The 15,831-nt window shown below is 36.2% G+C and overlaps 1 protein-coding gene across 1 annotated transcript; it reads right to left on the minus strand.

Annotated features, from left to right (window-relative positions):
- Positions 1-12,232: 12,232 nt before the first annotated feature.
- LOC110939781 (bifunctional riboflavin kinase/FMN phosphatase) lies at positions 12,233-15,748 on the minus strand. The gene is made up of 5 exons (XM_022181343.2): positions 15,663-15,748; positions 14,544-14,662; positions 13,505-13,656; positions 13,332-13,415; positions 12,233-12,507 (listed from the first exon to the last, which is right to left on the minus strand). Exons 2-5 carry the CDS (start codon positions 14,611-14,613, stop codon positions 12,367-12,369), a joined length of 447 nt encoding a protein of 148 aa, XP_022037035.1. The 5' UTR covers positions 14,614-14,662; positions 15,663-15,748; the 3' UTR covers positions 12,233-12,366.
- Positions 15,749-15,831: the final 83 nt, after the last annotated feature.

The raw sequence follows: 15,831 nt of genomic DNA on the forward strand, positions 1-15,831 counted from the left end.
AACGGGTAATACATATCGGGTCAGGTTTTTACTAATCTCATACCCGAACCCGATTTTTTTTTTTATTTTTAAACTTTTTTTATTTTTAAACCTATGCCCGAACCCGAAATCCCGGCCCGTATGCTTCGGGTTTCAGGTTTTTCCGTCGGGTTTGGATTTTTCTGTCATCCCGGCCTGAATCAAGTGTTCAAGTCATTTTATAGTTAAATCATTTAGGAATATTGGATTTTAATAATCTCAACTGTTCGTCGTTCGTCGCCAACAGTCCCAACTTTAAAAATAACCACGGGCAGTCTTAACTTTTAGCATATTGGCCTCCAATGAACCCTGACTGACAGAAGTACAGAGCCCTAACGCCGTTAGTCTCCAGTCGCCGGAAAAAGTTTTTTGGCCGGAAAACTCAACATTTTCGTCTCGAACCTCTTTGTAACCTTATTATGGACCTTTGAGAACCTTTTTCTAGTAAAAGCCCCAATTATTAAAGTCGCCGGAGAACTTCTTTTTCACCGGAAAACTCAACTTTCTTGGCGGAAAACTCAACATTTTCATCTCAAACCTCTTTGTAACCTTAAATCGGACCTTTAGAAACCTTTTTCTACACAAAAACGGTTTTCCGGCAACCGGAGACTAACAACGTTAGGGTTCTGTTAGTTAGAGTCCATTGGTGGCCAATATGTCAATAGTTGAGACTGCCAATGGTTATTTTTGAACTTGGGATTGTTGGCGGCCAACGGCGAATAGTTGGGATTATTAAAATCCAATATTCCAATCATTTATTGTCTAAAACCCTAAATCCCAAATTGAAACCCTGATTCCCAAATCATCCTTAGGTCATCCGTAGTCATAAAGCCCCTTTGTGGGGCGTTATGCGACACGTGTCGTGCCACGTCACACGGGGCTTTATGAGGCGTTATATCAGTAGAGCCCGTAGTCATAAAGCCCCTACCCATCATTACCTAATTCTTAATTTCCAATTTTATTAATTAATTATAAAAACCTTGCTTATTTGTGATTGGTCCAATCTTTAAAAACCTCCCCCATACCGCCGCTATATATCTCGCGCCCTCCCCCCAAATTGCATTCATAGCGCCGAGAGTTTTGGTGTTTGGGGCGTTTTTCCGGCGCCATCTCCGGGCATAGCGCCCAACTACGGATCACCTTAGAACCCTAAGATCAAGTTTGTCGTTTCTCTTACCGTCATTGATCACATCAATATCATTATCGTAACGAGCGACTGCCACTAATTAGTTTCAAAATATGTTGTAACAAATGTATCATTAATCATACTTTTTTTATTTTTGAAAAATCTACAAAAATAATAAATATTGTTTGCACTTATTTACTATATCCTAAGGCCACTGGGGGCGGTGAGTTTTCTTCCGTGATGGGACAAAAATAACGAGTGATAAAAAAAATTACCATCGCCACCATACTTCTATCATGCGTGGAAGATGTTGATTTTGTATCACGCGTGATGAATTGATTTTGTGTGAGGAATTGTTGGTTGGGGGAAATTGTTGGGTGTGGTGGTGAGTGATGACCAATGCCACTAAAAAAGGTTATGAGCGATGGAAAAATGGTTGATGACATGGCGGAATTTGATTGGGTGCTTGTGAGTGATGAAATTCTATCACTAGTGACCACCCCCACCCCCCTAATGTTCAGCAAACATGTGTATAGTGCCATCTCGGTATGAGGGCAATCACCAAGTATGTAAGACCACCCGTAGTGGGGGTTTTTAGGCGTTTTATCCCCCAAAAAACGCCCCACAACGCCGAGGTGACCGCCGTCGTGGGCGGTTTTTTTTTTTTAAATGGTGGTTGGTGTTCTTTTTTCCATGTCATTGTTCATTCTTTTGGGCCAATCACTTTCCTGATGGTTTTTGTTTGGCCAATAAGATATTTTTATGATTTTTTTTATTTAATTCTATTAAACCCATTTTAACATAATATCCCACAATGTCCATATCCCCACTACACCCATTTTAGAAAAGAGCTCCATAACTCATTGCTGACTGGACTGCCACATCATAGTGGGAGCCTTTATTATTTTGTTCAATTTAGATAAGGTGTAAAACCATGAAACCAGACCGGAACCAAACCGTTAGTAACAGTTCGGTTTGGTTTGGTTTTAGTTTTCAACGTTCCCTAGCTGTAGGCCTGTAAATGAACCGAACAATATTACCATTGTAACAATATTATTGTCATATGTGACATATTTAACAACCGCATGTTGTAACATGTGCTAATATTTTGTTTAACAACCGAATGTTAAATTTTGTTAGACGTCAGTTATTATGTATTTTGTGGTGGAGATTTTGTAACAATATAAGTACCAAGTAATCCTCTTCTTCCTAAACTAATAAAAGAAGACATAATTGTCCACATGTCAATCTCTCAACTCCTAAATGATATTTATGTATTTTATTATTTTGAATTAAGGGTGGAGGGGTGGTCTCGGGGACTCAATCGAGGAGGGGAGTTTGCCGCGTGGGGAGGTGTTGCTAGCCATGTTTCGGTAAGTGTTTGAGTGTTTGGGCGGTGACTACTCACCGAGTGTTTGAGTAAGTGTTCTAGAAATAAGAAAATATGTATTAAAAAAAGAGTGGGTGTTTGACCATTGCTAGTGTTTGAGTGGAAAATAGGTAGTGGAATGGGGACTTGACATGACATGACATTATTAGCTAGGGAATAAGTTTACCACTCACCATTTGATGACCACTCCCTCCACCCTAATGTTTTCCCGCCTAAATGATACCCGTTAATGGTGATTTTAGTTGTTTAAAATACTGTTAAAATACGTATGGCATATTGTTTAAAGTTCTTAAATGAATTTTTTTTATGTTGTTAGAGTTTGTGTTTTCATAAAATTAATTAATTTCCTATTGTACTGGCTATTTTTCAAAGTGTTGATAAAACATTTGCTGGTTAGTTTTGTTCAAAGTGTTGTTAATGTATGTGTTGGTTAATTTTCAATATGTTGTATATACATGTGCTTGGTTAGGTTTCAAAGTGCTATGCTGGTTAGTTTTTTTAGTTTTTGTTAACACGTGTGCTGGTTAGTTTCTGGAGTGTTGATTACGAAGAAATCAAGATGAAACAAAAGAATTTTATGGGAAAAATATTTATTTAATTTTATGAAAGATTTTATTCAGATTGTTTCATCCCTTTATTTCGCAAACAGTTGGGGCTTATAAACAAATCTTAACCGTCAATTTTGATTCTGTATGGCTAGGATCTATTCTCATGATTTTTATACAAAACTTAGACCATGTGTAGTGGTAGTAGGTTATAATGCCCTCACCATGGGGTATTATCCGACACGTGGCGTCCTAGTCAGCAATGGGGCATTATTGCAAAAGTGGTGTAGTGGGCATCAGTGTTTTAAAAACCGGTAAATACCGGCCGGTTATACCGGTTTTACCGTTTTCAGATGTAAATCCGGTACGAAACACCCCGGTAAATAAGTGAAACGACATAAGGTTTGTACAGGCGGTAAAATCCGGTATACCGGTTTGAAACGTAATACCGGTACCGGCACAAGGTTATTTTAGTTTTGGTTGTTACTTATTTTATTATATATGTTACTTATCTTATGTAATTTTATATATTATAATTATTCGTAACTAAAACTACTTATTTAATATTGTATGAAACGAAAATAGTTATCCTCTAGTTGATAAGGATAGCGATAATAGTGAATTTCATCTTTTATGCGATCATGAACTTGATCTATTAACACTCAAATGGCTTAAACATATTGTACACTTTCATTTAAAAAAATTTGTTAGAAAATTGAATGATTTTCAATTATCTTTTGGATTATTTTTTTTATTATGGATTAGCTTTTGAATTTTATTTTAATATCTAATCATGTATTTTTGGATTAACTTTTGAGTTGATGTTGTAATTTATGAAATTATACAGTTAACTAGTCAATCCGGTTGAACCACTCGGTACAACCTGGTTCAACCGGTTAAACCATTTTTTAGCCTAATCCGGTTTAATTTAAAAACCGGTTTTTAAAACATTGGTGGGCATAATGTCTTATAAGGCCCCCTTCCAATTATTAAAAAAAAAAAAGGAAAGTAGTTGCTGCAGGTCAAAGTCCTCCTCATTGGCTAGTCAAAGTCCACCTCACACTCCATTGGCCACATCCATTTTCCTTCCAACCCAATTCAGCGTTATAATTAAAACGCTGGCTTGCAAATTTTCAAAAAAAAAAAAAAAAAAACGCCTCATAACGCCTAGTGTAGTGGGGGAGGGGGCGTTTTGGGGCGTTTTTTTTTAATTTTTTTTTTAAATCACGCCCCACTACGGATGGTCTTAGTTTGTACAAGTAGTATGGAAAATGCACAATGAAGTTGTTTTTTCAAAACAAAACGTAGAAGTATTACAGATTTTGAAAGACATGAAGGCAATAGGGTTGCTCTAGGTTAAAAATCAAGCAAAATTCTCCACCTTAGATTGAGTTAATTGGTGTAGTTTCGATTATGGCTAAAATAATTTCTTCTGTCTTTCTAGCATCTCGCTAGTGTTTTTAAAATATTATATATATATACAGGGTAAGGTTCATTCGATAACCACCTTTATTGCGAGAACCATTGTGAACACAACCTAAAATAGCTGAAAAAACCCAAAAAAACCTACCCCCACCCCCCTAAAAAAAAAAAAAAAAAAAAAAAAAAAAAAACTAAACACCCCCCCCCCCACTTTGGGCCTCATGAATTTTTAAGTAACCAATAATCTACTCCTTTTTCGATTCCATATCCAATAATTGCTTCTTGGTGATTCAACCTTGTTCCAGCTTTGCCTCTAAAAATGCCCATTTGGACGATGAAAAACTGTTAGATTTTCCAAAATGAAAACCTCCCAAGTTTCAAATAAGAAGTTACCCCACTGTGAGCTTTAAATCTAATCCACTAACTTCAATACCTACAGCAACAGGTTGTCTTGCAACCGCACGTTTTATGGCCAACTCGTCATTAACCCTAACCCTGCAAAAGCCGTCGATGGTGGCTGCTTTTTCACCCTGCACAACAGAAACATAATGCATTGGGGTATCATTATAACAATGTACCAAAGATAGAGTCACATACACACCCTACTCGCGTTACACACTCCGACAGTACTGGTGTATGGGTAGTCCTTATCGGTACCTACCCCCCATTCAACACGATAAAGAGATATGCGTCCTTAAGAGAACCCATTGTGCATCCGGAATTGAAGACCTCGTCACAATCGATCAACTCTTGCTCAGATAAGGTTGTTAGTATGCCGGTTTCCATGTGGTGCAGCGTCTCGATTGTCGCTACTGCCGCAAATGCCCAACAGGTGGCTATTAACACAAATGACCAAATACAACCAGATTAACAAGAATCTCATGTGTCCGGTTATATATAGCTAACTAACGGAAACATGAACTTGACTAAGAGGAAAATATATTTATCAATATTTATTATAATACCTAAAAAGATACATCAACAAAATTCCACTACGATAACGATTTAACGTAAACCCACGCGTTACAGGATACATACATATTTTGCATATTTGAACAAAACCTATTACCCCCCCCCCAAATTATCAACAGAAAAGTGGATTTCTTTCTGTTTAAAATCGACACGTGGATTCGGTTAAATTAAAAACCCTACCCCTACTAAGGAGGTTGTAGGGAGGTTCTACAAGTCTATGATCCTGAATATTAATCCAACAGAAGATCACTATATATGATACCTGTCGGAAATTTCGAATTAAGAGGATTCCTTTGAGTGCAAGGCAAGGAACCAAGGAGTAGATAATTATTAGAATATTTAAACATGATTAGGTTTAATTATTTAGTGATAATTATCTTGTCCAGTTTAATAGGTTTTATTGGCGATCAATCCTATTTGATGTCTAATAGTATAGGTTAGATATAGATACCATGGTGTGTGTATTAAGGGGGTGTTTGGTGTTGCGTTTTCAAAATAGATTATACGTTTTCAAAATATATTTTGCGTTTTCAAAAAATGCGTTTTGAAAAAGCATGTAGGTACATGCTTCTCAAAAAATGTGTTTTGGAGGCAGATAATCACTTTTTCATCCAAACACTTTTTTAGATTATTTATGTTTTACAAACGCAATAATCAAATAATCACTTTAAAACGTAATCCCAAACACCCTCTAAGGATTGTATGATTCAAGTTTTGAGATAGTTTCTTGAATTAATAAAATGATTTGTGTTTAACCAAGTTCGTGTTTTCCGATCACTATTCTGATTTGGTACCAATTAACCTCAATTGGTATCAGAGCGTCCCTGGGATTGTCCATTCAGCAACCTACGAACCAAGTGGTTGGGACCGATTTAGCTTGCTGCAACGAGAAAGGTTGTCGCTAGCGTGGAATTAATCGAAGTTGTAGTCAAGGCGGTTCTTTGAACCGAGAGAGATCCGAGCGGAGTTTAATCGAAGAACAAGACAGGAAGACCAACGACGTGTTAGGTTGTTACGCGCACTGTTGTTGTTTCTATTTGTTCGATCGGAGAAAAGGGTCGGCCGAAAAACCGAGCAACGGATAACGCGTGAACTGGTGGTGTTGTTCTGGTCAACAAGCATGACTTAAAGGGACGGTAGGGTTCTTAATTGATAATGAGAATTGGTTATGGCACGCAAGACTCGGTCACCTAAACTCCGAGTTCATGAAACACGTACTCATCGACTGAAAAGGTGTATATATATACGTATACGTATACACAAAAGATAAAGAAAACGTTCATGACAACGAACGGCTTTTCGGCAAATAAACATGAATAATATTAAAGATATTATTCTCAACAACCCGTCAAACATAGAAAATATATTTATGATGATTAAAATATAAGTATATTCACAAAAGAAAAATAATATATTTAATCTTTTTTTAAATAAAACTATCAGCTAATTCGTTTATAGAATTTCCTGTATTTAAGTTTACCAGGATATTCCAGGTTATAACCATGGAAACTCAATAAAGAAAAATAAATGTAGTTAATAATAAAATCACAAGTTATTCAAGTGGTATGGTTATAAATAACCTTGAAGCGTGTATATAAATGTAATACACATTATATATTGTTAGTGTGTTTTACTTTCTCATTATATCTCTATAATCAGTCAAGTTATTTTAGTGTGTGAAGTGCGTAACTATAGAGACACCACAAAATATCAAATTTCATTAAACAAAGAATCCTAAAGTGTTGCATGTATTATTTTCTGAGATCTTGAAGTGTTATTAACCGGTTCTTAGGAATGGTAATCTAAAGATGGTATCAAATTTTAGTTTTAAGAAATGTTTTAATCTAAAGATTGTTTTGTTAATCTTGCTCAAATTACATAACAGCGGCAAGATTAATTGGGTTTTCCAAGGAGTTAACTTCAAACCTTAATAATTACATAATATAACATAATAAAAGATTAAACTTCGGACATATTATTAACTTAATTACAATCATCATCTTATAACATTATCTACTTTTTAATCTTTTCTTCAACAGGATCCGAAGCTGTGAAGAATCATGATGCTGCAATCTGTACTAAACAATTGGAAGATGGAGAGGGGAAGTATCAGTATGGATTCGACCCGTGGGATATCGAATCCCATCCGGTGCTAAAGGATATGAAGTTCCACCGGGTAATATTGTACATGCCCGGGTGTACCAAGGAAAAGTTTGAGTAATTCTTTCAGGAGTGGCGTAAAGTTATCACAGAAGTGGAAGAGAAAGTGAATGGTCAAATTCACGGGTTTGACCGCAAAACCCCCCCTTCATCTGAGCTGGGGGCTTGAAGAGCTTGCAGCGTGCAAAGGATTGGTATGTGATCATTTAGTTAAAAAAAGTAAATAAAGTAAAGATAAAAATTTTAAACGGTATTAGAACTACCTCACTATTGAATTTCAAGATCTTATCCTCATTTAAAGCTTAGAAAAACATCGTCTGCAAACTTTATCACCAAACAATGATCTCGACATCTCTATGATCATCTTTATCTTCTCATGTTTATTTAGCATAAACTTCCAAGCCTAGATTAACAAAGTTCAAGTTGTTAAAAACCAAATTAACATCAAGTACCAAGTTGTTGCTAAAAAACAACTATTACAGTGCAAAAGAGGACGGAAAAATGTCCAAGAATTTGTGAAACACAAAATCAGCTTGCTTAGCTTAATATTATAAAAACGTGTTTGTGAAACATACAAAAAGAACTATTATCTTCATGTGTGTCGTCAATTAAGGGTATAAACAAGTCCAAAGGCTCGAGAGCTACTCCTGATCGGCTCGGTTAAAAGCTTGATCGAGTCGATCCTTAACGAGCTCTCTCTCGAGCCTTAAATAGAGCTCGTTTAGTTATCAAACCCGACCTGAAATACAAAGCTCGTTAGGCTCGAAGCTTAAACGAGCCCAAACAAAATTTTAGTTTTTTTACATGTAATATAATAATAATGATGATAACATTGGCGAGCAGAGCTCGAACCGAGCTTTGACTCATTTAAGCGATGTTGAAGCAAGCTCGAGCTCGAGCCGAGCTTTTAGCTCGTTTGAGGTTGTTCTCAAAATAGCTCGAGCTTCGGGTTTTACTCCCGAACCGAGCTCGAGCTCGAGCTTCATAAAAACATAGCCAGCCGAGCTCGAGCCTAGTCAAGTCCAACCCGGCTTGTTTACACCCCTAGACTGTGTCAATAGACAAACAAAAGACGACTACTACTACTAAAAATAATAATTACAACAGATTACGGTTGATACTTGATTCTTAAGTAAAATACTCGTACCTGAAATTCGTACAGATTGACAACGTTGCCGGAAAAAATATTAAACATAGAAAGAGTGATAGGAGAGAGTAAAGAGTGTGGCTGGACGAAACAATGAATCAAGGAGTTAATTTATGGGCATAAAGAATCAGGCATGCTAGTATTGTCTTTTCAAATGCAGAGGGGGAAGAATAGTTTGACTGTCCTACTCCAATCAAGGATCAACACATATACATATGTATACATAATTTTTTTTCTTTTGTTTGAATTTACATTGTGGGATAGAAAATTCAGTCGGTATTGGGTCGGTCTCTTATGCTAGAGAATTCGGTCGGTATTGGTATGTTCATTGCGGTATCGGTACTACTGACACTTGATATAACAACTGAAAGAGAAAACCAAAAAAATAAAGTCGTGATATGATACGCTGAAAAGGATATTAACACGTGTTTTACAACGCTCAGAATTCTTAAAAACGTGTGCATTTTCAGGTTTCGATAGTACCGATACCATTATTAGTTTAGTTCGTCAAATATTGATATGATACTAGTGACACTCACTATAGGGTAAAAACATATATATTTTTTTAAATGCAAGTATGTTTTTAAAAATTAAATAGGAGAATGTCAATAAAAGAAAGTAAACACAAAGTAATATTCAATCTTTTTTTAAAAGTCAATGAACTCATTTTATAGTTTTATAATATCAAATTTATATTTATATAACTCTAATTTGCAACATAAAAGGGCATTAGATGGTTGTAAGGTGTGCTTATTGTGTAGTATGTGCATTGAATTTAGAGTATGGTGGTTTTAAAGAAGTTACTAACTATTAAAAGTTATTGATGTATTTCATTCGTATCATGTATAGGTGACAATTTTGACCCGTTTACTAACTATTAATTAAAAGTTAATGTTTAACGTATTGTCCGTTTACCTACCTATGAAAGAATTGCTTTAAATTCTTTCCCCAGTCAAACAGAAATAAAATAATTATTTATGGCTGTGAAAATGGGTCACTAGGTTTTGTTTGCAATGCAGGAAATTATTTATGATTGTGAAAATGGGTCAATGGGATATTTCTGTGGGCATCTTGAATGGTTGACTTGGGTAGTAAAGTCACAAAATACTCCTGTGAAAGTAAACGAAACCAGAACTGTCCCACCCCGAACCAACGGACCAGACCGACCCGAGTCTAGTCCAGTTTTCAGCCATAGCAACCCCAATATGATGTTTGTGTGTGTAACTTCCATATGTTTTCATATCCATGTGAAGTATTTTTATTAATTTCTAAATCTAAAACTAAATATAACTATACCAAACCGTTTTAAACAAGAAAAACAATATATTTTTTTTAATAATAATATTTGACATGTTAGTGTTTATGTCGGATAGATGGTTTTGGTACTGCAATCGAAGGTTTAGGGAACCGAAATAAATGGGTTTTGATACTGATGTTTTTGATTTAGGGTATACGGGTTTGTGATGAGTTTTATCTATTTTGGTCAGCGATTGGACTCTCGTTTGTGTTTACATTTTTATTTACTCGTTTGATTTCTTTTTGTCTGTGTAAAATAGTTTTTATGGCGTTCCTCCGTACATTGTTTTAGGAAATTTGTAATGTGTTGCATAACCCCAACCCATAAGACTGTCCAGTTTCTCATCCAAACAAAATTAAAGTTAACGTCTTACTCGAATGTTGCCACCATGGGTCTTTAAAATTTGCGATCATGCCAACGCAACAACTAATATATAACATCGATGATTTCCAGGGCCATCACCAACAAACATGCATACAAAAGATTACATCTGAAAACCGAACCACCGGCCCCTATTTGTTTTTTAAAATTAACTATTATTCACAAAGGCACACCCTCAAAAACAAGGGCAGCCAAAACAAACACTACAAACCCGATTACAAAACAGAAAACGACATCCAATCTTCCCAAGTGATATCTCTACATTTAGATCTATTTCTATACCAAAGAAAACCTAGCGATTTGATATCATGAACAATACTAGCGGCCGAACGCAACTTATTGGAGAATCTTCTATTATTTCTAGCTAACCAAATGCACCACCAACCAACCATAATGATACCTTTAAGGATAATCTTAGCTTTGGCACCCAACCCGGAGAATTCATGGACTTCAAGCAAATCTTTTAACGAGAAGGCGGAGATAGGGCTGATGTTACACCATTTACTAATAAGAAACCAAACCTCTGAGGCCACGATACACGAACGAAAGAGGTGGTCCGCAGATTCAAGCCCATCATTGCACAAGATACATCTCTCGTCCCCATTAAAACAATTCCGCTTGGAAAGAGCATCCAACGTAGCGATCCTTCCCATTTGAGCACGCCAAACCAGGATGTTCACCTTTTTCGGAACCCATTTCGACCATTTTAAAACAAAATTGTTGCTGAAATCAGTTGCACTCTTGAGAAAACCTTTAACCGCCCTTACCGAGAACACTTTATCATTACCACCGATCCACTCCCACCTATCGCCGGTCCCAGGAAGATTAACCGAATCCAGGAGCCCAATAAAAGCATTCCATTCTCTCCTTTCATCCTCCGAAGCCGGGTTACGGGACCATCCCCACTTCCCATAAAAAGCTGGTAAAGAGCTGTCGAAGCGAGAAGCAATAAGGCAACACTTGTCCGATTCCAGCCTGAAAAGAGCTGGGAACCGGTCCTTCAACGGCTCGTTGCAGGCCCACGGATCTAACCAAAATCTGATTGAATCCCCGTTACCTGCCACACCTTTGAAATTATGTAATAACTTAATTCCTCCCACCTTAGTAGTTGAAATCACCGACATAATACCTTTCCACACACCTGCAATGTTTTTGTTCAACGGAACCAAGGACCAATTCCTTTTAGAACAGTGAATGGAGTCAACCACCTTTTTCCAAAGCGCGTTATTTTCGTTACGGTATCTCCACACCCACTTACTTAACAAAGCAATGTTAATATCTTTACCCACTTACTTAACAAAGCAATGTTAATATCTTTAAGGTCAGTAAGCCCAATCCCTCCCCTATCAATCGGAGCCGAGGCACGGATCCATGCGACCCAATGAAGCTTTCTATCCGAACAACCACCTCCCCATAGAAATTTCTTTATAATAGAATGTACTTTATTTATAATTGAGTTTAAACAGAGAAAAATAATAGTTGGGCAAATTTTCAAGGACCGATTTTATGAGAGTAACACGACCACCGATAGACAATAAGGAAGCCTTCCACACAATTTCGCCAACTAAAAACACATACAAAACACATGTTTGTCACCAAAAATCCCCCTCCCCCAACATCTAACTGGCCCTATTAGTTTCACAAACTGGCCCTTCACATGGTATGAGGGCTAGCCCCTGTGGGATCCAAGGGCAGCGCCCCAGACCCCTACCTTAATCTGAAAATGACATACATGACTCAGAAAGCATTCATACCAATTAGGAAATCCAAAATCTACCTCCAACAGTCTCAAAAAAGTGTTTATTATGATGCTTTCAAGTATCAATAACCTTGCATCATTCTTACTAGTCCTGATTACACCTGTTATTAAAATCTTAAAACTGAAACATCCTCCTTAAAAAATCAATGTCATAAATGACTGTTGTGAATGCTTTTGAAATATGTCTCATCTTTGTACTTGGCGTATAAAGGAAGCTCAAGTGCATTCTCCGCAATTTTACCGTCTTCATGTATTTTTGCGATGAGGCTTTCCAGTGATGGGAAGTTGGCCTGTCATCAATGCATTATTCATAAAACATAAGGACCAACACAGCTTTCTATAAATTTCCAAATCTAAAATTAATTATATAATATAGTTTTTGTAGCTATAAACTTTATAGTGTAACCGAGTCGAGTCGAAACTCGTCTAAACTCGAGCTCTGCTCGTTTAACTAGTTTTGAACATTGTTTCTAAAGATCAAGATTGGCTCAGGAAGTAGTTGTTTATATTTGGCTTGTTTATTATTTATTAAGAAATTTACATACATTTACAGTTATTTTTATATATATTTATAACTATAATTTTTATATACAACATAATACATATTATTTAGTTATTTTGATCATAAATTTATGTATACTAATTATTATCACGTGTAGATCACACAAACATATTTAACACATTTAAATAAAATTATATATATATATATATATATGTGGTAGGCTCATTTAGGTGCGCAAGCCTACTTGAGCTCAATAAGTGAAGCTGGGGCTCGTTTATTAAACAAGCTTATTTTTAGGCCTGAGCCCGTTTAAGCTTAGCTCAATACAAGCTTTTAGGGAGCCGAACTCGAGTAGCTCACGAGTGGCTTGGCTCCTTTTTAGGCCTGAGCCTGTTTAAACTTCAAAGTTTTGGACAATAAGAATTCCTGGTCAACGCAACCCAAACACAAAATTTACCCATTTTGACCCATTACCCGAACTCACAAAAATACCTTTTTGCCACCTCTAAAAAAGACAAAATCAGTTTTTATTAGGGTATAACAACCAAGCAGAACCTTGACTACTTTGTATTTCAAAGAACTGAGAGAACAAAAGTGATTAATAAAGCATACCTCGGGTCGAATATAGCCAACAATAACAAGATGTAACTCCTCTCCATAGAAATCCTCATCAAACTTATGAAGCAACCATGGTTCCTGAAATTAGAAAGAGAAAAGATGAAGAAAACATAAGTTGGAAAATGATGATATGAAGCCTAAAGTAGGTTCAAAAAGATTATACTCACTATGGTCTTTTCGGTGTTATCAAAGTACGGGTTCCAACCAATGCTCATAACCATCTTGTAAAAACCCCGGGTTGATAATTTGGCCCAACCAAAATAAACGCCCGCAGGATGTTCTGAGAGGACGGATGCATACCCTTCCACTGATAAATTAGCTATAACAATAAAGTAAAAAAATGATAGAATTAGTATGATTAATATTTTTCAACCACTAGCACCTTTAAATTGTTGAAGATTTCAAATTTTGTTTATTTACATAGGAATTATTTGCAATTTATCTAAAGGTCCAGTTTTATATTCATCACGCCTATACAAACCGAGCCAAGGCTTGATCTTTTGGTGAGTACTTATTGACTGATACAAGGAAGTGAACAGAAACTCAATTGAACTAAAAGTAGGCCTGTAAATGAACCAAACGTTCATGAATTGTTCGTGAACTTGTTCGGCGGGAAGTTCGTTTATGCTTGTTTATTATTAATTAAATAAAGAGTTAATTGCCCGGTTGGTCCCTGTGGTTTCATGTTTTTTCACGTTTAGTCCCCACCTTTTGGAAATAGCAGGTATGCTCCCTATGGTTTGTCATTTTGTTACTCGGATAGTCCCCTGACCTTTTGGAAACAAGCGCACTGCTTTTCGTAACCCGAGGCACGAAGAATTATTTAAGTTTTTATATATTTCCTTTAGGGTTCTAGCATCATTTACCAAATATTTAGAGATAGGCAAGCTTTATATATATTTAACTATAGAAATTACATACATGTACAACCTGAAAAGCACGATGTACAACAACATGTTGCATAAAAATATGGAAAAAATACATGAGGCGCACCTCAGGGTCAACCTTTTGCCAAAAAACCGTGCCTCAGGTGCGCACTTTATGCTACCAAAAACGCAGGGGCTTGAGCCTTGTTGCGCGTAGGGGCACTTTATTAAACCAAGGTAATCATGCTGCTTAAAGCAACAACTTAAGCTTTAACAATAATATGATTTAGAAAGCAAAACGACGTAAACAAACCGCCTGCTCACAATAACAGAAGGCTACCTGTATTTACAAGTGTTCCATCCAAGTCAAGGATTACACATGAAACCAGTTTCCTTATAGAATTCATCATCCAGTTTGTCAGGACCAGAAGCGGATTTCAGGCTCAAAATTACTAAATTCTGCGATAACAATACAGATTGGCTTAGACAAAATTAGGGCTGCAAACGAACCAAACGTTCGGCGAACAGTTCGTGAACCGTTCGGCGGGAAGTTCGTTTGTGTTCGTTCGTTTATTAAACAAACGAACACGAACAAGAAATTTCGTTCGTTTAGTTATACGAACAAACATGAACAGAGGTTACGTTCGTTTGTTTATGTTCGTGAACGTGTTCGTTTGTGTTCGATAGATCATTAGTGTTTTTAGTTTTCATATTTATTTAAATACTTCAAAATTCCGACAAATTTAATATTTAATAAGTGTCAATGTATTATATATTTTGTTCATGAACGATTATTTGTGTTCGTTTATTTCCATTTGAGTTCATGAACATTAGTTTATGCTCATTTGTGTTCGTCAACGTTTATTTTTGTTCGTTGCCTAAAATTAACAAACAAACGCAAACGAACACGAACAAGTTCATTTCCTTAACAAACGAACACGGACATAAAATCTCGTTCGATAAGTGTTCGTGGACGTTTCGCAAACACATATATTTTCTAACAAATGGACACGAACGTTCAGTTCGTTTGCAGCCCTAGACAAAATTCATCCATGCATTTTATCAAACATCTAATGTTCATGATATATAGTAAGATGCTCTACAAAATTAATTTGAACTTATGCGTGGACAAATTTCATTCAGGCATTTTATCAAACATCTTATCTACATGATATCTGGTACTATGATTATGCTATAACTTAAACCAATCGAGCAAAAACTTTGAAATAATAATAAAAAAACAAGCTCAGTAGACAAAATAACTCACGAATCATGATTGAAGATGATTTTGCCCTAATTAAAAAAAAAAATATGTTAACAAAATCAATTAGAGATCAAAAGCAAGAACATATGCAAATTGCAGCAAGAAAAGATCGATTGGTAGCCATACGAAATCGAGCAAACTGAAATCATATAACTGAACAAACAAAAATCGAGCAGAATCGAAGAGAAAAAGAACCTTAATCGAGCAGGATTGAAGAGGAAGAATGCCGTTAAGATTAAAGAACCTGTTTTATCAACCCAGATCAGTGGACAAATTTAAAATATACCCCATATTATAACCCAATTTGACCCCTTGGGTCAGGATTGCCCCATAAATTGGACTAATGAAACCAATCTTTTAAAAA

Source organism: Helianthus annuus, chromosome 5 (genome assembly GCF_002127325.2).
Source record: "Helianthus annuus cultivar XRQ/B chromosome 5, HanXRQr2.0-SUNRISE, whole genome shotgun sequence".
In the NCBI taxonomy this organism is placed as follows: Eukaryota; Viridiplantae; Streptophyta; class Magnoliopsida; order Asterales; family Asteraceae; genus Helianthus; species Helianthus annuus.

Excerpts from the sequence above, each read along its gene's own strand:
- LOC110939781 (XM_022181343.2), bottom strand. The coding sequence starts at position 14,613 with ATGATGAATTCTATAAGGAAACTGGTTTCATGTGTAATCCTTGACTTG. Across the intron at positions 13,416-13,504 it reads ATAACACCGAAAAGACCATA|GAACCATGGTTGCTTCATAA; the intron begins GTGAGTATAATC and ends TTCTAATTTCAG. Across the intron at positions 12,508-13,331 it reads TTGGCTATATTCGACCCGAG|GCCAACTTCCCATCACTGGA; the intron begins GTATGCTTTATT and ends CATTGATGACAG.